This window comes from Cinclus cinclus, chromosome Z (assembly GCF_963662255.1).
Source record: "Cinclus cinclus chromosome Z, bCinCin1.1, whole genome shotgun sequence".
NCBI lineage: Eukaryota > Metazoa > Chordata > Aves > Passeriformes > Cinclidae > Cinclus > Cinclus cinclus.
The window spans coordinates 37,916,338-37,933,207 of NC_085084.1; the positions used below are offsets into that span (position 1 = coordinate 37,916,338).

The 16,870-nt window shown below is 51.9% G+C and overlaps 1 protein-coding gene across 1 annotated transcript; it reads left to right on the forward strand.

Annotated features, from left to right (window-relative positions):
- Nucleotides 1–2,566: 2,566 nt before the first annotated feature.
- Nucleotides 2,567–12,032, forward strand: LOC134056931 (serine/threonine-protein kinase PAK 3-like). Its single transcript, XM_062513891.1, has 11 exons — nucleotides 2,567–2,642; nucleotides 3,545–3,638; nucleotides 4,979–5,058; nucleotides 6,117–6,180; nucleotides 7,444–7,492; nucleotides 8,690–8,802; nucleotides 9,329–9,446; nucleotides 10,084–10,183; nucleotides 10,630–10,826; nucleotides 11,417–11,554; nucleotides 11,943–12,032. The coding sequence occupies exons 1-11, from the start codon at nucleotides 2,567–2,569 to the stop codon at nucleotides 12,030–12,032; spliced, it is 1,119 nt and encodes a 372-aa protein (XP_062369875.1).
- Nucleotides 12,033–16,870: the final 4,838 nt, after the last annotated feature.

The following is a 16,870-nucleotide window of genomic DNA, read 5'->3' on the forward strand; positions in this document are numbered from 1 at the left end:
CCCTTTGTAAGTGTTTGGCCTGCTTTACTTTTACTCCTAATTCTAGTTCACCACAAAAGGTAACGATATTAAAATTGGCAAACCTTAAACTATTACATTATTGGTACATTGGCCCTGAAACAAACAAACAAACAAACGAAACCATTACACCTTGGGAAATGGGAAATGAGCTCTTTGCTCATTCGCTTGTGGGAAATGCAAAGGCCAGAGAGCTCTCCGGGCCTTGTGCATCCAGGCTCAGAGGTAGAGATGGATACAATGTTTATTTAACCTGAGACTTTAGGGAAGGCCTTTAGAATTACAAGCTAAAAAGTGAAGCAGACAGGAAAGAGGAATACAGGTTTGCACTTGAAATGGAAATATGTTTTAAGCAAAGAGAAAGATGTGTTATGCAAGCCAGGCAATACGTTAAGTAAGGTAGCAAAAGGTTTTCAAACGTAGCAATAGAACTTGTTCTAAAGTTAGTGAAAAGATGAAGATGCAGCAATGTGAATTTAGAAATGCTGTATGATTGGTTGAAAAATGATGCATTGTGGCAAGGCTGCAGAAAGTAAGGAATTAATGATTGCTATGAAAAGACGCTCACAAGTTTTGCAGAAGTATGTGACTAGTGAAAAAACGAACATAAGGCATCGGAATGAAGAAGGGAAAGGCTTCTGATACTATGGCACTGGATGTAACACCTTTAATGCCTCACCTTTCTATGAGATTGATGCCATAAGGCAAGAAAGCACTTTTTATCCAGTCTCTCAGTTGCCCCATTTCTCCTAATATTATTTTTCCGATACGGTGGGAACACGAGTTCTGCTACGGGAACTGAGGCCAAGATGAGGGATGAAAAGTTCTGCAGTTTGGATCTGTGTGAGCCAAGGGCTGTGTCAGCTGGGCACCCCGCACTAGGGAAGGAGCTGCCCAGACAGAGCTCCCTGGGGTCATGCTGCACACGAGGCTGGCAGGAGACACAGCCAGGGCAGGGGACCCAAAGTGGCCAAAGAGATATTCCTGACCATCCCACATGCTGTTCAGTATTTCAAGCTGGGTGCCTGCAGGAGGAAGGATGTTTGGAGTGATGGCATTTGTCTTCTCAAGTCACTGTGAGGCTTGAGGGGTCCCTGATGTCCTGGAGATGTGAAACACCTGCCTCCCCTTGGGAAATGGGGAATGAGTTCAAAGGGGTTTCTTGGCCTATGCATGAGGCTTCTGCATTCCCTATGCAGCTCAATTGTTTTCTGCACCTGGCAATTTTCCAGCTTCTACCCTTCCAATTCTCTGCACAGGCCAGCCTGCTGGTGACCGGGCATCGAGTGAGAATGGCTGTGTGTGGCACTTGCTTGCTGCCTGGGCTTAAACCACAACATGGCAAATAGAGCAAAAGAGGTTGGAATGCAAGAGGAGGAGGGAGAAGGAAGCATCCACGTTTTGGAATGGCGGTGGTTTTTCTGTTTTCCTCAGCCTGCCTTCCCGTAGCTGCTCCAGCACGTGATCTATTTGGTCTCTGCCTCAAAACTTCAGTTTCTCTGGGACCAGCCCACTTGGGCGCACTGCTTTACTCCTTCCAGCACTTTGGGACTCGGCCCACAGCGATGATGCTGGTACCTTCTATTCTCTTTCTTTCTTTCTTTCTTTTTCTTTCTTTCTCTCTTTCTTTCTTTCTCTCTTTCTTTCTTTTCTTTCTTTTCCTTCCTTCCTTCCTTCCTTTCTTTCTTTCTTTTCCTTCCTTTCTTCCTTCCTTCCCATCTGCAGCAGGCAGCTCCCTCTGAGGCACACGTTTGCCCAGGGAAGCTCCCTGAGGTGCACCTCAGATGGCCGAGTCTCCTTGGAAATGCCACAGCAGTGCAGCAGGAGGATGATGTGATTTTAGTGCATGTGTTGCTTAGCTTTCCATGTTTTCATCAATGTACCTTTTTAGGCCTGTGTCCCACCTTGTTCTGCAGCAAACAAGTGAGGAAGAAGGGCTCTGAAAGGCCTTCCTGAGGTTTTGTCCCACAGCTGGCATTGAAGGGGGGATTTCCATTGATGCTGCCTTTTAGAGCCCCACCTGCATCAAGCCTCATGATTTAACACAGGACAATGAGTGGCCAAAGGTGCTGTTCTCTTTTTTGGTTTCTCCTCACATCATCATGGTCCCTCCTCCATGTTCAGCTTCTCAGCGTGGGCTACAAGGGCTTCCTGTGTTCTTGGTGTTACTCCCAGATGCCTTGAGCAACAGCTTATGGACTAGGCGGGCTTTTTGTGTTGCTTTGTAGCAGAGGAGAACTTTGCAGGTGCCTTTTGGCCTTAGCTGAAGTGAGAAGGTGTGCTTCTCGGTGTGACTTCACAAGGCAGCCTAGAGCAGCTGCTATTGTGATGTCAGCGGCCGCATCCCAGCGCTGTCAAGGCAAAGTTGCTGTGCCCAGGCACGGGAGGCCTCAGTGGGCAGAGCAGCTCTTTGGCATGCTCCCTGCAGGTGCAACCTGCTGATCGATGAGGTCTCTGACAGCCAGCTGCACCCTGAGAGCTCTCGCAGGATTTTTGTTTGTCCCCACAAGTGCTGTCTGGTGCCGACTTGAGCAGCATAGCTCCCGCCATGGAGAGAGTGTGTGCTGCAGTTTGCACGGCTTTTACCGTGGCTTATTCTGGCTACTTTTTCACCCACCTGGCACGTAAGTAGGCGCTTCTATTCGGTGCAGCAGATGGAAGGCCAAAGGCCATGAAGAGGCCTTTTGTTGGGTAAAGCTGCTGTCAGCAGCTGCAGCTGACAAGGGGGTGTCTCTAGCCAGCGGGGCGTGGGCTGCATTTGTAATGTAGCCTGCTGGGCTTCTTCTCCCCACACGGCATGGCCTGTGGCAGTGGAGTCTGGAATCTCCTGCGTTTGCTGGCTCAAGAATGACAACTTCTAAGAGGGGAAGACAGGGAGAGCTTAGAAGGAGCGCTTGGAAAAACTGCGCTGCTCTCCAGGACTCAGGGGAAGCCTCTTCTTGTCTGCATTCCCCCATCCCAGCACATGTGTGTGGGACTTGACAGTTCCTGTGTGCTGAAAGAGCCCTTCCCTCTGTGAGGAAATCACAGAATCAGCTTGGGAAAGGCCCTTGAAATAGACATTTCAGACAAGTTCCTGTATGCTGCTGGGCACAGGAGGTGCTGCTGTGCTGCGTCACATTAGAACTGCCACCATGGCTAAAGGGCTTGGGCTGAAGTGTTACGGGGCAAAGGTTTTCAGCAAGCTCGTAGCAACTGACGCATGCATCTCTTCAGAAAACTGAAATACAGGAAGGAGACGAGCTGTAGCTCCTGCTGGGTGGGGCAGGGCAGAAACAATGACTGTTTCAGAACTTGGACTTCATGGGCCTCAGGTTTCTGGGGCTTGAGTGGCCAAAGAGGACAAAAGACAGACACGAGGCAATCCTTTGTGCTGTTGTCTTGCTTGCTGTGTGACACGAGGCTTGCTGCTGGAGGCATGGAGTGAAAGCAATATGCTCTGGCTTTGGGTTGACTTTTTGGTGGGTTTTCCCAGAGCGGGCAGTTTTCTCACAGCATGGGGTTCTTTTTCCTTTGTGTGTTGCAGGTCACATCGCCCGTGCCTGGAGAGAATCCAGCCCTTGGGTGAGTGGGAAAGGAGCCTTTGGCGTTGGTAGCATTGGACAGCTGTGGAGCAAGCTGTGAGCTGGGCCTGCTGCAGTCCAGTGCCAGCCTGCTTGGATGAATGAAAGTACAGTGCGGGCTCTCTGCAGCAGCAGCAGCAGCAGCAGCAGCAGCAGCAATGTGTGGAGGATGTGTGTCTGTTTTGCCCAGTTCCATTTCAGAGCTTTTAAGCAGTGGAAAGTGGGGTTGCTCGTTGCTTGAATGCATGATGGAATTTCTCCTGTGCAAGAGAGCGCAGTCTGCTCTGATTGGTGCAATTAGCTGGAGGCTGAGCAACTTAGAATCCAGATGATTCCTCCTTAGTGCATCTGGGTTCTAGAGCTGAATATCAAGAAGGTTGCCTGTCCCTCCCATTGCTGTCTGTCTGCAGAGCCCAAAAGCAACCTCAGAGCCTCCTGCGGCTGCGCATCTTCCTGAAGAAGAGGCCAAAGGGGAGGAAGATGCCCACCAAGCTGCAGCTGCTGCTACTGTGGGGCCTGAGCATCCAGCATCAGTAAGTGGCAGCTGGGAGTGGCCCTGTGGCTGGAGCAAAGGAGAGCTGGAAGTTTTTGATCAGACAGCACCTCCCCTGCGTAGTTGAAGATGCTGAGGGCTGGAATCTTTCTGGCACTTGCAGAGTGTTTCACCCCTGGGAAAGGGGTGTGGAACTTGGACATTTAGGCATCCGTTCCCCACCACTCTGATAGGGGCTGTGAATTCCTCTTAGCAGGAGACATGAGGTAGCATTAGGGTGTCTTTGGATGTTGCTGGGGTACAAGTGAGGCCCTTGGTGGCCAGTGTCTGTGCAGGCTCCCTATCTCTGGTGAGGAGAGCCGTGCAAAGATGCACTTGACAGCCTTGCAGGATATGGAGGAGCCACTGTCCCCTGGAGGGACCTGGCCCTGCTCATCAGCAGCTGTGGGGAGCTCAAGGAGCAGCTAAGCTGCAGCAGGGGCCTGTAGCTGAATATCTGTCAGGTTCTGAATGACAGGTTCTTTCCTGTCCCTCCCGCTGCTGTCTGTGCCCAGAGCCCAAGGGCAGCACCAGCCCCTGCTCTTGCTGAACGTGGAGTCAAGGAAGAGGCTGAAGAGGAGGAAGGTGCTAATGAACCTGTCCCTGCTGTCAGCCCACGGCCTGAGCAGCCAACATCAGTAAGCGCCTGCTTTGGTCAGCGGTGTCTTTGGGGTCATGTTGTGCATCGGGTAAAAGCAGCCTTTGGAATTTGCGCCTTGTGTGAGAGAAGGGGGCAGCAAAAGCCGAGAGGTGAAGAGCCCAGGATGTGGCCAGCAGCATCTTCCAAGGGGCTTGCATTTGAAATGGGATTGGAGGGGCATCTGTGGCAGGCGTGTTTCTGACCCAAATTTGTTTCTTGTCCCAGAGCTCCACTTCCTCTGGCCTGGCGCCGGCACGAGCTGCAGCTGCCGGCTCTGAAGAAGCCTCCTGTCCCCAAGCTGGAAAGTCAAGCGCGAGCAGCTCGTGCACCTGGAGCACAAGTAGTTCCTCGGGCAGCATGGAGCAGCTGCTTAGAGAGAGGACAGAGGACGAGTGCCTGGCCCTGCTGAGTATGTCCTTTGTGATGCCTGTGTGCTGGAGCAGTGCCCTGTGTGATCGTGTGTCAGCGTGAGCTGTCCCACCTGCAGTTCCTGCTGGGCTGAGTGTCGGCTGCTGCGGCCTCCACACAGGAGCTGTTGTTGTGCTTGGAGGTGCTGAAGGAACAGCGGGCTCTTGCTGCTGCCTCTGAGGGCAGCCTGGCGTGCTTTGGCTTTGCCTGAGCTTGCCTCAGTACAAAAGGCAAAAGAGAGATGGTTTGTGGCTGAGCAGGAGGCCGGGACCTTGTGAATGAGGCGACTTCAGGGAGCTCCTGTGGGGCCCAGCTCCTGTGGGGCACAGCCAAGGTCATCTTCAGATCATAGCCTCTCCTGAAGGCTGAGGAACCTCACTGTTAAGGCCCATGGCAATAGGTTGCAACATCAGCTGCTGCTGCTGCTCTTGCAAGCCAGAAAGGCATTGTTTAGGTAAAGTGCTGCTTCAAGGCGGAGATCATGCCTCTGCTGGAAGCACTGGGCACTATTCTTCCGCTTCTGGAGCGGGCAGCTGTTGATACAAATTGATTGCAGAAGCCAAGGTGCCTTTGCTGCTTGCAAGGATGCCAGCTTTTGTTGAATGGCGCAGAGTGTTCATGGCCAAGAACAGAAAGGTTTGGGTTTTATAGACCACACTCACTTGTCTTGGTCGTGGCCTTCTGATCTCTGTGTCCTTGGACTGTTTCTCCACGTGCTTAGATTTTAGTTTAGGCTTCTAGTTTAGTGCAGACCGTATGTGCTGCAGAGCTGCTTGTCCTGCTGCTGTTGTTTTGGTGGTGCTGCTGGTGGTGCTGGTGCGGCAATGGTGTTGTTGTTTGTCCAGTGAGGGAGTTGAAAGGGCCCAGTGTGCCAGAGAGTGGGGCTGCCTTGGTGATCTGCTGCAGGCTGGCATCTCAGTTTTGAAGTGAGCATCTTTCCTTTGGGTTTTTACAGGGACGCTGGTGAGCGAAGGAGATCCGGAGGCTAAATATACAGAACTGGAAATTATTGGCAAAGGGTGAGTGCAGCCACAGGTGCTTCTTCAAAGGGAGGGGCTGTGTACTTTGCTGCTGTCACCTGTCGCCGGAGTGATGTCAGGCAAGCTGCAAAGCTGTGCAGACGCTGCGCTGAGACGCTGCTATGTCTCAGTTTTGGTCAGCATTGATAGCTGTGGTCTGAAGGCATGGCAAAGACACCTGGATGCTGGAATGGTCCTTTCTGCAGCAAGGAGCAGCACCTGGCACATCTCCTGTCCCTCAAGTGTCTTTCCCCCTCTTGCCGCTTTTCTTGGGACAAATCATTTCTCTGTGTCCCAAAAGGATACAGGATCCGTGGCAATGAAAGGAGGAAAAGCTTCATTGCCTCCAAGGTCAAGGTAGCAGCTGCGGGCTGTCAGGGAACAGCTCTCAGGAAGCTTTGTTCCAGCGTTTTGCTGAAAACAAGGTTCAGTGGTCAGGATGACCACCTAGCTAGTCTAGAAGCCAAAAGCAGACACAAAAGAAGCAGCTCTCTTTTGTAGCTGAGGTGGCAAAAGCCAAAGCTTCAGGCCCGTGTCCAATGCCAATGCACTCTAGAGGAAAAGGCATCGAGTGCCTGAGGGGAGAGCCCTCGTGGATCCCGTGGGGTTGCGGCCTTTCCTGCAAAGAAAGCACCAAGCTATTCCCTACTGAAAGCCAGCTCTGCGGACTGTCAGTGGGATTGATTTGCAACATTTCCTCTGGGAGGAGCCAAATGTAGAAGAAGTCCCCTGAAAAGTAGAGTGCTTCCTGTGTCTGCTGCACCCAAGAGAAGCAGCTGCCCATGGCTCTGGAGCCAGAAGGCAGCTGTCTGAGGATCTTCTGCTTTGAGCACTTCTCCATTTGTGTGTGCAGCAGTGGAGACCTGTGCCTGCTCTGCCTGTGGCTGCAGCTGTGGCTGGAGACTACTTTCCTTGTCAGCTGCAGAAAGGATGTGTGTTGAGAGGTTTTCTTCTGATGTCTGTGACATGGCTTCAGGCTTCTCAGAAGGCCTGTGTGGAGGTGCCTGAGTGTGGCACATCCACTGCAAGGAGAATTGTGAGCAGGCCCAACGGCCATGTGTGTGTGTGTGTGTGTGTGTGTGTCTGGAAAAATCACAGACACGCACGGACACAGAAAGAGAAAGGGGGAAAGGAGCCAGAGCAGAATGTGTCGCGGTGCATTTGCTGTTTGTCCCTGGCCTCTTTTTCCTCCTTGGGCCACAGTGTCTGGCTTCTGCAGGGACTAAAGGACTTCTCCTTTCTCTGCTGCTGTTTTGTTTCTAGGGGTTTTGGCACTGTGTGCACGGCAGTGGAGACTGCCACAGGAGAAGAGGTAAGTGTCAAGCGGTGCTGCAGCTTGTGCAGCTCTCGAGTGCCCTCCCCTGTGCTGTGAGCTGTGCCTGAGCTTTGGGTCGCCACTAGAGCTTTGCTGCAAAGGCAACTGAAGTGCAGAGCAGGGTCTGCCTGCCAAGCCCAGTGGGGACAGACTGTGTCCTTCTGAGCTGCCGCAAGCAATGCAAGGAGGCCAAGGGCTGTCTTTCTGAGGAGGACACGCTAGCTGGTTCTTAGTGGCAAGGCGGTGTCTTAGAGAATGGCGGTGCCCTTTGGGGCTTTGGCTCGCGGTTCACGAGTTCTCCTTTCGCGCTGTCAGCAAATCCATGGGAATTTTGATGGTAGTTCCTTAGGCACGTGCAGTACTGCCCTTGGGAACTGTGCTTAGAGAGAGAGGTCTGCAAGGAGTCTCTCGAGGGCCTAAGCCCTGCTCAGAGCCTGGTGTGTATCGCTAGAGGATCAAGGCATGAGCTATTTCTTTTTAGAATCAGTCAGGAATTGCAAATGTCACTGGTGGGCTAAAAAGCATTTTAGCAGAACAAATGGAAAATTGCTGAAGTGAGGATGTGCTAGCCTTGTTTTTTTTTGATGTGTCCTTAATGATGTTCTCATCATGACAACAATTTTTCCATAAAATCTGTCGGTTTTTATTTCTCTGGGGGGTGTGGGGTGGGCTGGGGGGGACGGTCAGGATGTTTGTAGGGCGGCATTTTATCTGTCATATCTGTAAGGGTTTGCCCTGTTGTTGTGCAGTGAAGAATGCCGGTGGCCACCGGAGTAATGATCAAGCCCCCTAGAAATGGCCAAGCTTTCCCAGGAGTTTTGCTCCATTTTTCCTAGGCCTAAGTTGTTTCCTGCTTGCAAGTGGTGCGTGAATTCAAAATGGGGATGATAAAGTGAGGCCCTGGGGGAAGAATGTGGGTGCAGCGAGGGTGGTTAGAGCTTTGAGCTGGAGAGTTGAGACTGTGTTTCTGCCAGGTTTGCAAGGCAAAGGGTTTCTGGCTGTGTGTCCTGGGAGTGGCGACCAAGGAAGCAGTGTAAAGGGCTCTTGCAAGCTCAGCTTCCGGTTCCTCTGATGTCCAGTCCCAAGGCATTTTGGCACAGCGCAGCTGTATCATCCCAAAATCACAGTGTCCCTGTTGGCCTTGTGTTCCTGTGCCATCGACTTCTTTGATCCATGGTTTGCATGTCGTTTTAGGTGGCCATAAAGAAAATCAGTCTGTTGCAAGTGAAGAGCAACGAACTGTGCGTGAATGAAATCCAGGTCATGCGGGACAATAAGAACGCCAATGTGGTGAACTATGTAGACAGGTGAGTGGTTCTGCTCTTCTGCCGTGAAGGGTCACTGACGTGCTGCAAGCCAGAGGTTCAAGCACTCCTTTGGTTGCTGGCAGAGGGTGGAGCTGTTAATTCCTTCCCCTTTCTGGGCTGATCCACAGCATCTTGGAGGAGTTTGCATGGGGGCTGCATTTATCTTTTGCGGCATATCTAGTTTGAAGTGCGCTTTCAAAGAGCAGGTCTCGGCCCAATTTTACTGCGTCAGCAGCCTCCAAGTTCCTGCCCTCCGTGCCCATTGTCCTGTTGGGTTTGGTGTTTGATTTTTCCCCCAAGGTTCTTGAGTTCTGACAAAGCACTGGAGATGGTATTTCCCATGGCCTGTTGCACAGCTGTGCATACCAAGCAGTCTTTTCTACTGCACAGAGTTCAAGCCCTGTAGAGCCTTGTGAATGCCTATTCCCTTCGTCCTGTCTTCCTCAGAGAGAGACACGGACAAAAGGGTCCATCAGGTCACGCAAGCGCACGCGTTCACCTGCAGGTGGTTGTTTCCTCCTTTCAGCTACCTGGTGCACGAGGAACTCTGGCTCGTGATGGAATACATGGACGGAGGGTCTTTGCACGATGTCATTAGGGAGATCCAAATGGCAGAAGGAGAGATAGCAGCTGTCTCCCGCGAGGTATGGGATTGCGTTGGTGCTTGCCATGGCTTGGGTGGAATGGGTGGGAAGGGGAGGATTGATTTCATCTTCCGAGCTTCCTTTCTGCCTATCTCTTGTGACTGGCAGAGCGGGGGCAAGTGCATCTGGAGGGCCTGCCAAGGTGCGGGCCCTTCTTCTAGTGCGTTTGTTTGCGTTGGCCTCTGCAAACACTTGCCTGCTGCCTGTGTGTGCTGCATTCCTTCCCTGTAAGAGCAGCCGTGCTGCTGGCACAGTGTCAACCGAGTGGCAAAGACAAAGAGACACTCACAGGACTCTGCCAGAGCTCAGCCTCCAAGGAGAGCTTTGCACCCAAAGGGGCATTTGCAAAGGCATTTGCTGTCATCTGGCTGGAGAGAGCACAGGCACTGCAGCGGTGCTCCTTCAGTCTGTGTTTGCAGGGCACTGGCCAGAAAAAGCATTGCCCTTTCTCTTTCAAAGCGAATACACCCTCTCTTAGAAAGGCCCTGCTGTCGTCATGTTGAAGCAGCAAGCTCTTGCCCTCCCCTCAGCCTTGCCTGCCATGGCTCGGCGTCCCCCAGCAAGTCAGTCTTGCAGATGTGCCACTGCACTGCATGAGGGACGAAGTCAGATCTCCTGTTTGTTTTTCCTCCCTCAGTGCCTGCAAGGCCTGGATTTCCTTCACTGCAAGCAAGTGGTCCACCGAGACATCAAAAGCCACAACATTCTCCTGGGCTTGGATGGATCTGTCAAGCTGGGTGGGTGTTGTTAAGGGCAGGCCCAGCCGTGGTGGGCTGTGGGCTGGGGGTGCATTTGAGTGACTTCCAGTTGCCCAAGAGTGGTGCCTGTGGCAGTGCAGGCTGCCCTGCTGCAAGCGCAGAGCACAGCCACAAGGTGCAGGGCGGTGTGGCAGGGAAGAAGGTGTCAGGAGGGGCTTTGGGCTGTGTGTGCCCTCACGCAAGCAAGGCAGTTTCAGTCTGGAGCTTCAGGGAACTAAAAGCCACTGTGTGAAACGGGGGGCTTTTGCTAAGTGGCCCATCTGCTATTTCCTCAGCTGCAGCTGTTAGGAATGCCAGCATGCCATTCCCGTTTGCATTCCCTTTGGATTCCACACTGCCTTCTTGGGCACTGGGAGAGTGGGGACTTCTTCTCTTTGCTTTCCTACTTCACGCTGGCTTGATCCGAGTGTGTTTTTTCTCCTCAGCTGATTTTGGCCTCGCTGCTCAGCTCACGGCTGAGCAGAGCAAACGCAGATCGGCTGTCGGGACTACTTACTGGATGGCGCCTGAAATTTTCACCAGGAAGCCCTACGGCCCCAAAGTGGACATCTGGTCCTTTGGCATCGTGGGGATGGAGATGGTGGAAGGAGCTCCTCCTTACCTGATGGAAACCTCCCGCACGGTGCGCTGCAACTTCTCTCAGATGCTCCTGTCCCTCTAAGAAAATCTGCCCCCGTTCTTCTGCCTGCCAAGCTTGGTAACACCTGAAGACCATAGCTCCCGGGCTGCATAGTCTCTTGTGCTTCTTGCCCTGTATTATTCCCCTTGCCCTTGAATTAGGAACGGCCCAAAGTACGCTGATGCCATTTGCTTGCTGGCAGCTTTGCCTAAGGGAGCAGTGAGCAGCGCCAAGCTGCATGTTACGGAAGAATCCTTGGGAAGAGTAGAGTTAGACCAAAGTCCCTCTTCCAAAGCGGCGGTAGAGCTGGTGTCAGTCCTCGGAGAAGCCGAGTGTGCTTTTGCTGATGGATTTGCTCCTGATTCCCAATCAGCCCATGAAATCAGGGCTGAAGGCAGGAGCTTTTGCACATTGGACTGGCTGTGGTTGCCTCTGGCTTTGGGTTCAGTTGGTTGGGGTGGGAAAGGCATGTCGCAGCCTCTGGCGGGGAGGAAAGGGCCACTTGTGAGAGTGCAGCTTGGCCAGCGGGGTGTGGGTGAGCAGTTTTGGGTGCGAAGGAGACAGGTGGAGTGTGGCGTTGCCTTCTTCTCTAGGCTCGACAGCTGATCAGCACCGGGGGCACCCCGAAGCTGCAGAAGCCCAGGCAGCAGTCGGCTTGGTTGCGAGACTTTCTGCACTGCTGCCTGGAGACAGACGAGGACAGGCGCTGGTCTGCCCAGGAACTTCTGCAGGTAAAAGGCAGAGCAGCTACAGGCTGTGCCAGCTACCCACTGCCAGGGGCTCCTCCTCTGCTCAAGTCCAAGGCGTCAGGTGGGCCCCGCTCCTAAGAATCTCCATTCTGGGGGCTTTCCAAAGGAAAAACAAGGAGAATCCCGGCCTGCCATGGCTTGGAAGGAGCCTTGCAATGACAATTAGACTAAATCTCCTTAAGCTGCAGACCTCTGGCTTCATGCATTTGTGGAATTGGAAGCCATGTTTGCCTGTGGCAGGAAAGTCCTGGACAGGGAGACAGAGGTGCACAGACTGCCCTCGTTTCTCTGTGTCTCTGGTAGCCAGAGAAAGGCTGCTTCAGCCTGTGAGGAAAGCAGAAGTTCATTTGTTCTTTTTCTCTTTGGGCAGCATCCGTTTATAACTTCAGCCAAGCCGACCTCCAGCCTGACGCCTCTGATCATGGCAGCGCAGCAGTTTATGGCTGACAGAAGATTCTAGCCGTGCAAGAGGCCGTTGTTGTTTGTTGTTCTTTTGAGTTTGTAGGGTGGAAGGAGTAGTTTGTAGATTGTAGTTTGTAGATAGTTTAGGCTGATAGTCAAAATAAATACTGTAAAACCATCACTGTGTTGGAAGCTTCCCTTTCTTCTGTGAATAAGCTGTAAATTTGAGTCTGAATGGTCAGGTGTTTCTAAAGCATGGGAAGATAGAGGGATGGGGTTTGGGAGTCAGTTTGGAAGTGGGTGGAGGTCTTCCTCCAGAACAAACCTCCTTGTGGAGATACAGGCTTTTAGCTGTGAATAGAGGAGCAGAAGAGGGCAAAACAGAGCAGAGCAGGGGTGTCACTGCTGGGCACGCCGCTGTGGCCGTGGTTGTGTGGCAGCTGCTGGGAAAGTTTGGGAGTGTCTGTGCTGCCCTGGGCAGAGAGGAAGGCAGCCAGGCTTCTCCACAGGCTCAGGCGCAGGTGAGTGTCCAGCAGGAACATGCGTTCTCCTACGGGAACTGAGGCCAAGATGAGGGATGAAAAGTTCTGCAGTTTGGATCTGTGAGAGCCAAGGGCTGTGTCAGCTGGGCACCCCGCACTAGGGAAGGAGCTGCCCAGACAGAGCTCCCTGGGGTCATGCTGCACACGAGGCTGGCAGGAGACACAGCCAGGGCAGGGGACCCAAAGTGGCCAAAGAGATATTCCTGACCATCCCACATGCTGCTCAGTATTTCAAGCTGGGTACCAGCAGGAGGAAGGATGTTTGGAGTGATGGCATTTGTCTTCTCAAGTCACTGTGAGGCTTGAGGGGTCCCTGATGTCCTGGAGATGTGAAACACCTGCCTCCCCTTGTGTGCTGGTTTTACCCTGGCGGGCGGGCCCACTAGCAAGTTTTTCCCCATGAGAACTTCCTCTGTGGATTGATGGGACCAATTGGAGGCTGGTTTAGTTGTTGACAGCCTGAGAAAAGAATTGGAAAAGTCGGTTTGCTCCGTGCATCACATTTGAAGCAGGTAAGCCCCGGGAACGCTCTCTTGCATTTTCGGCCTCTTAAGGTGTGGCATTGGCCTAGCACCGGTCCCTTCTAGTATGGGGCCCGGGCCAGGCACAGGGCCAAGCTCCAGAGGCTGCTGGGCCCCGTCTTTAAGCAGGGGCCCCAGTGGTCAAGAGGAGGAGAGGCCCATTGCTGGGATCCTCGCCTTTTCCCGGTGCGGCCGTGGCTCGGCGGGGCCCTGCCCTGCCCCGGCTGGGAGCAGCCCTGGGGTGGCCGAGCCCGCCCGGCCGCCCTCACGGCCTGGGGGGAGGCAGCTGGGCCCGGTTTGGGAGAGCCCCCCACGGCTTTGTGTGCTGGGCAAGGCAGAGGGAGAACCCCCGGCCTGCAGCTGGAGCCGGGTGCAGTGAGAGCCGGAAGAAAGCCATGGAGCCAGAGCCTTGGCACCCATTTCTCCTCTGGCTGGACTTTGCAGTTTTCGTCCTGCCCCTCCAGCGTGGCCTGGGCGGCCTGAGCTCCTGACACAGCTGCAGCATGGCCGGGCCCATCTCCTGCAACTTCTGTGGGAGATTTTAAGTTTTTTTCCAATGCTCAGATAAGACTTACCGCCTTTCATCTTCCCGTGGGTGAGAGGAAGAAGAACAGAAAAGATACACCAAAGTCAATGAAGTCAAAGCTAAGTTTCTAAATGGAAGGAGAATGAAGAGACTCCATGAAGGTGGGCTGAAATATCTTTTTTGTAAGTTATAGGGGTGGACTGTGCTTCACAAACATTTTCTTTAAACCATGGAAAAAAAGAGAGACCTGGGGTGGTGGGGGGGTGGAGCAAGGTGTAAAGGGTTTGAAGAATCCTTTGCCCTGAGGAAAAGAGGGGGATCTCTGTTCCTGGGAATAATATATAAACAGAGAGAGAAGTGAGCTAAAGAGAACTTTTGCCTTGGAGTAGCTCATCCTTACAAGTAATACCCCATGACTTTTTACCATGGCCTGCAACTCAGTTGTGAACAGACTGTGAAGTGGGAGGAGTTTCCTGACAGCAGATCCCGGGCAGCTGTGAATCCTGAGCAAGTGGAGTCAAAAGAGGACTGGCAATTTCCTCTCTTAGTAAAAGATCCTTATAGCTAAAGAAAAAGAAACTCCTCTCCCTAAAGTGAACTGGAAAAGATAATTTACGGAAGAAATTGACGGAAGTGTCTCTGCATGTTGTTAAGCTGTAACAAAGGGGGAAAGAAGAGCTGGTCTGAAAATCTGCTCTGAATTTATTATTCTTATTCTTTGTGTAGTTAATAAAGTCTTTTTCTTTATTCCCTTTGTAAGTGTTTGGCCTGCTTTACTTTTACTCCTAATTCTAGTTCACCACAAAAGGTAACGATATTAAAATTGGCAAACCTTAAACTATTACATTATTGGTACATTGGCCCGGAAACAAACAAACAAACGAAACCATTACACCTTGGGAAATGGGAAATGAGCTCTTTGCTCATTTGCTTGTGGGAAATGCAAAGGCCAGAGAGCTCTCCGGGCCTTGTGCATCCAGGCTCAGAGGTAGAGATGGATACAATGTTTATTTAACCTGAGACTTTAGGGAAGGCCTTTAGAATTACAAGCTAAAAAGTGAAGCAGACAGGAAAGAGGAATAGAGGTTTGCACTTGAAATGGAAATATGTTTTAAGCAAAGAGAAAGACGAGTTATGTAAGCCAGGCAATACGTTAAGTAAGGTAGCAAAAGGTTTTCAAACGTAGCAATAGAACTTGTTCTAAAGTTAGTGAAAAGATGAAGATGCAGCAATGTGAATTTAGAAATGCTGTATGATTGGTTGAAAAATGATGCATTCTGGCAAGGCTGCAGAAAGTAAAGAATTAATGATTGCTATGAAAAGACACTCACAAGTTTTGCAGAAGTATGTGACTAGTGAAAAAACGAACATAAGGCATCGGAATGAAGAAGGGAAAGGCTTCTGATACTATGGCACTGGATGTAACACCTTTAATGCCTCACCTTTCTATGAGATTGATGCCATAAGGCTAGAAAGCACTTTTTATCCAGTCTCTCAGTTGCCCCATTTCTCCTAATATTATTTTTCCGATACGTTGGGAACACGAGTTCTGCTATGGGAACTGAGGCCAAGATGAGGGATGAAAAGTTCTGCAGTTTGGATCTGTGTGAGCCAAGGGCTGTGTTAGCTGGGCACCCCGCACTAGGGAAGGAGCTGCCAAGACAGAGCTCCCTGGGGTCATGCTGCACACGAGGCTGGCAGGAGACACAGCCAGGGCAGGGGACCCAAAGTGGCCAAAGAGATATTCCTGACCATCCCACATGCTGCTCAGTATTTCAAGCTGGGTACCAGCAGGAGGAAGGATGTTTGGAGTGATGGCATTTGTCTTCTCAAGTCACTGTGAGGCTTGAGGGGTCCCTGATGTCCTGGAGATGTGAAACACCTGCCTCCCCTTGGGAAATGGGGAATGAGTTCAAAGGGGTTTCTTGGCCTATGCATGAGGCTTCTGCATTCCCTATGCAGCTCAATTGTTTTCTGCACCTGGCAATTTTCCAGCTTCTACCCTTCCAATTCTCTGCACAGGCCAGCCTGCTGGTGACCGGGCATCGAGTGAGAATGGCTGTGTGTGGCACTTGCTTGCTGCCTGGGCTTATACCACAACATGGCAAATAGAGCAAAAGAGGTTGGAATGCAAGAGGAGGAGGGAGAAGGAAGCATCCACGTTTTGGAATGGCGGTGGTTTTTCTGTTTTCCTCAGCCTGCCTTCCCATAGCTGCTCCAGCATGTGATCTATTTGGTCTCTGCCTCAAAACTTCAGTTTTTCTGGGACCAGCCCACTTGGGCACACTGCTTTACTCCTTCCAGCACTTTGGGACTCGGCCCACAGCGATGATGCTGGTACCTTCTATTCTCTTTCTTTCTTTCTTTGTTTTTCTTTCTTTCTCTCTAACTTTCTTTCTCTCTTTCTTTCTTTTCTTTCTTTTCCTTCCTTCCTTTCTTTCTTTCTTTCTTTTCCTTCCTTTCTTCCTTCCTTCCCATCTGCAGCAGACAGCTCCCTCTGAGGCACACGTTTGCCCAGGGAAGCTCCCTGAGGTGCACCTCAGATGGGCGAGCCTCCTTGGAAATGCCACAGCAGTGCAGCAGGAGGATGATGTGATTTTAGTGCATGTGTTGCTTAGCTTTCCATGTTTTCATCAATGTACCTTTTTAGGCCTGTGTCCCACCTTGTTCTGCAGCAAACAAGTGAGGAAGAAGGGCTCTGAAAGGCCTTCCTGAGGTTTTGTCCCACAGCTGGCATTGAAGGGGGGATTTCCATTGATGCTGCCTTTTAGAGCCCCACCTGCATCAAGCCTCATGATTTAACACAGGACAATGAGTGGCCAAAGGTGCTGTTCTCTTTTTTGGTTTCTCCTCACATCATCATGGTCCCTTCTCCGTGTTCAGCTTCTCAGCGTGGGCTACAAGGGCTTCCTGTGTTCTTGGTGTTACTCCCAGATGTCTTGAGCAGCAGCTTAGGAACTAGGCGGCCTTTTTGTGTTGCTTTGTAGCAGAGGAGAACTTTGCAGGTGCCTTTTGGCCTTAGCTGAAGTGAGAAGGTGTGCTTCTCGGCGTGACTTCACAAGGCAGCCTAGAGCAGCTGCTATTGTGATGTCAGCGGCCGCATCCCAGCGCTGTCAAGGCAAAGTTGCTGTGCCCAGGCACGGGAGGCCTCAGTGGGCAGAGCAGCTCTTTGGCATGCTCCCTGCAGGTGCAACCTGCTGATCGACGAGGTCTCTGACAGCCAGCTGCACCCTGAGAGCTCTCGCAGGATTTTTGTTTGTCCCCACAAGTGCTGTCTGGTGCCGACTTGAGCAGCATAGCTCCCGCC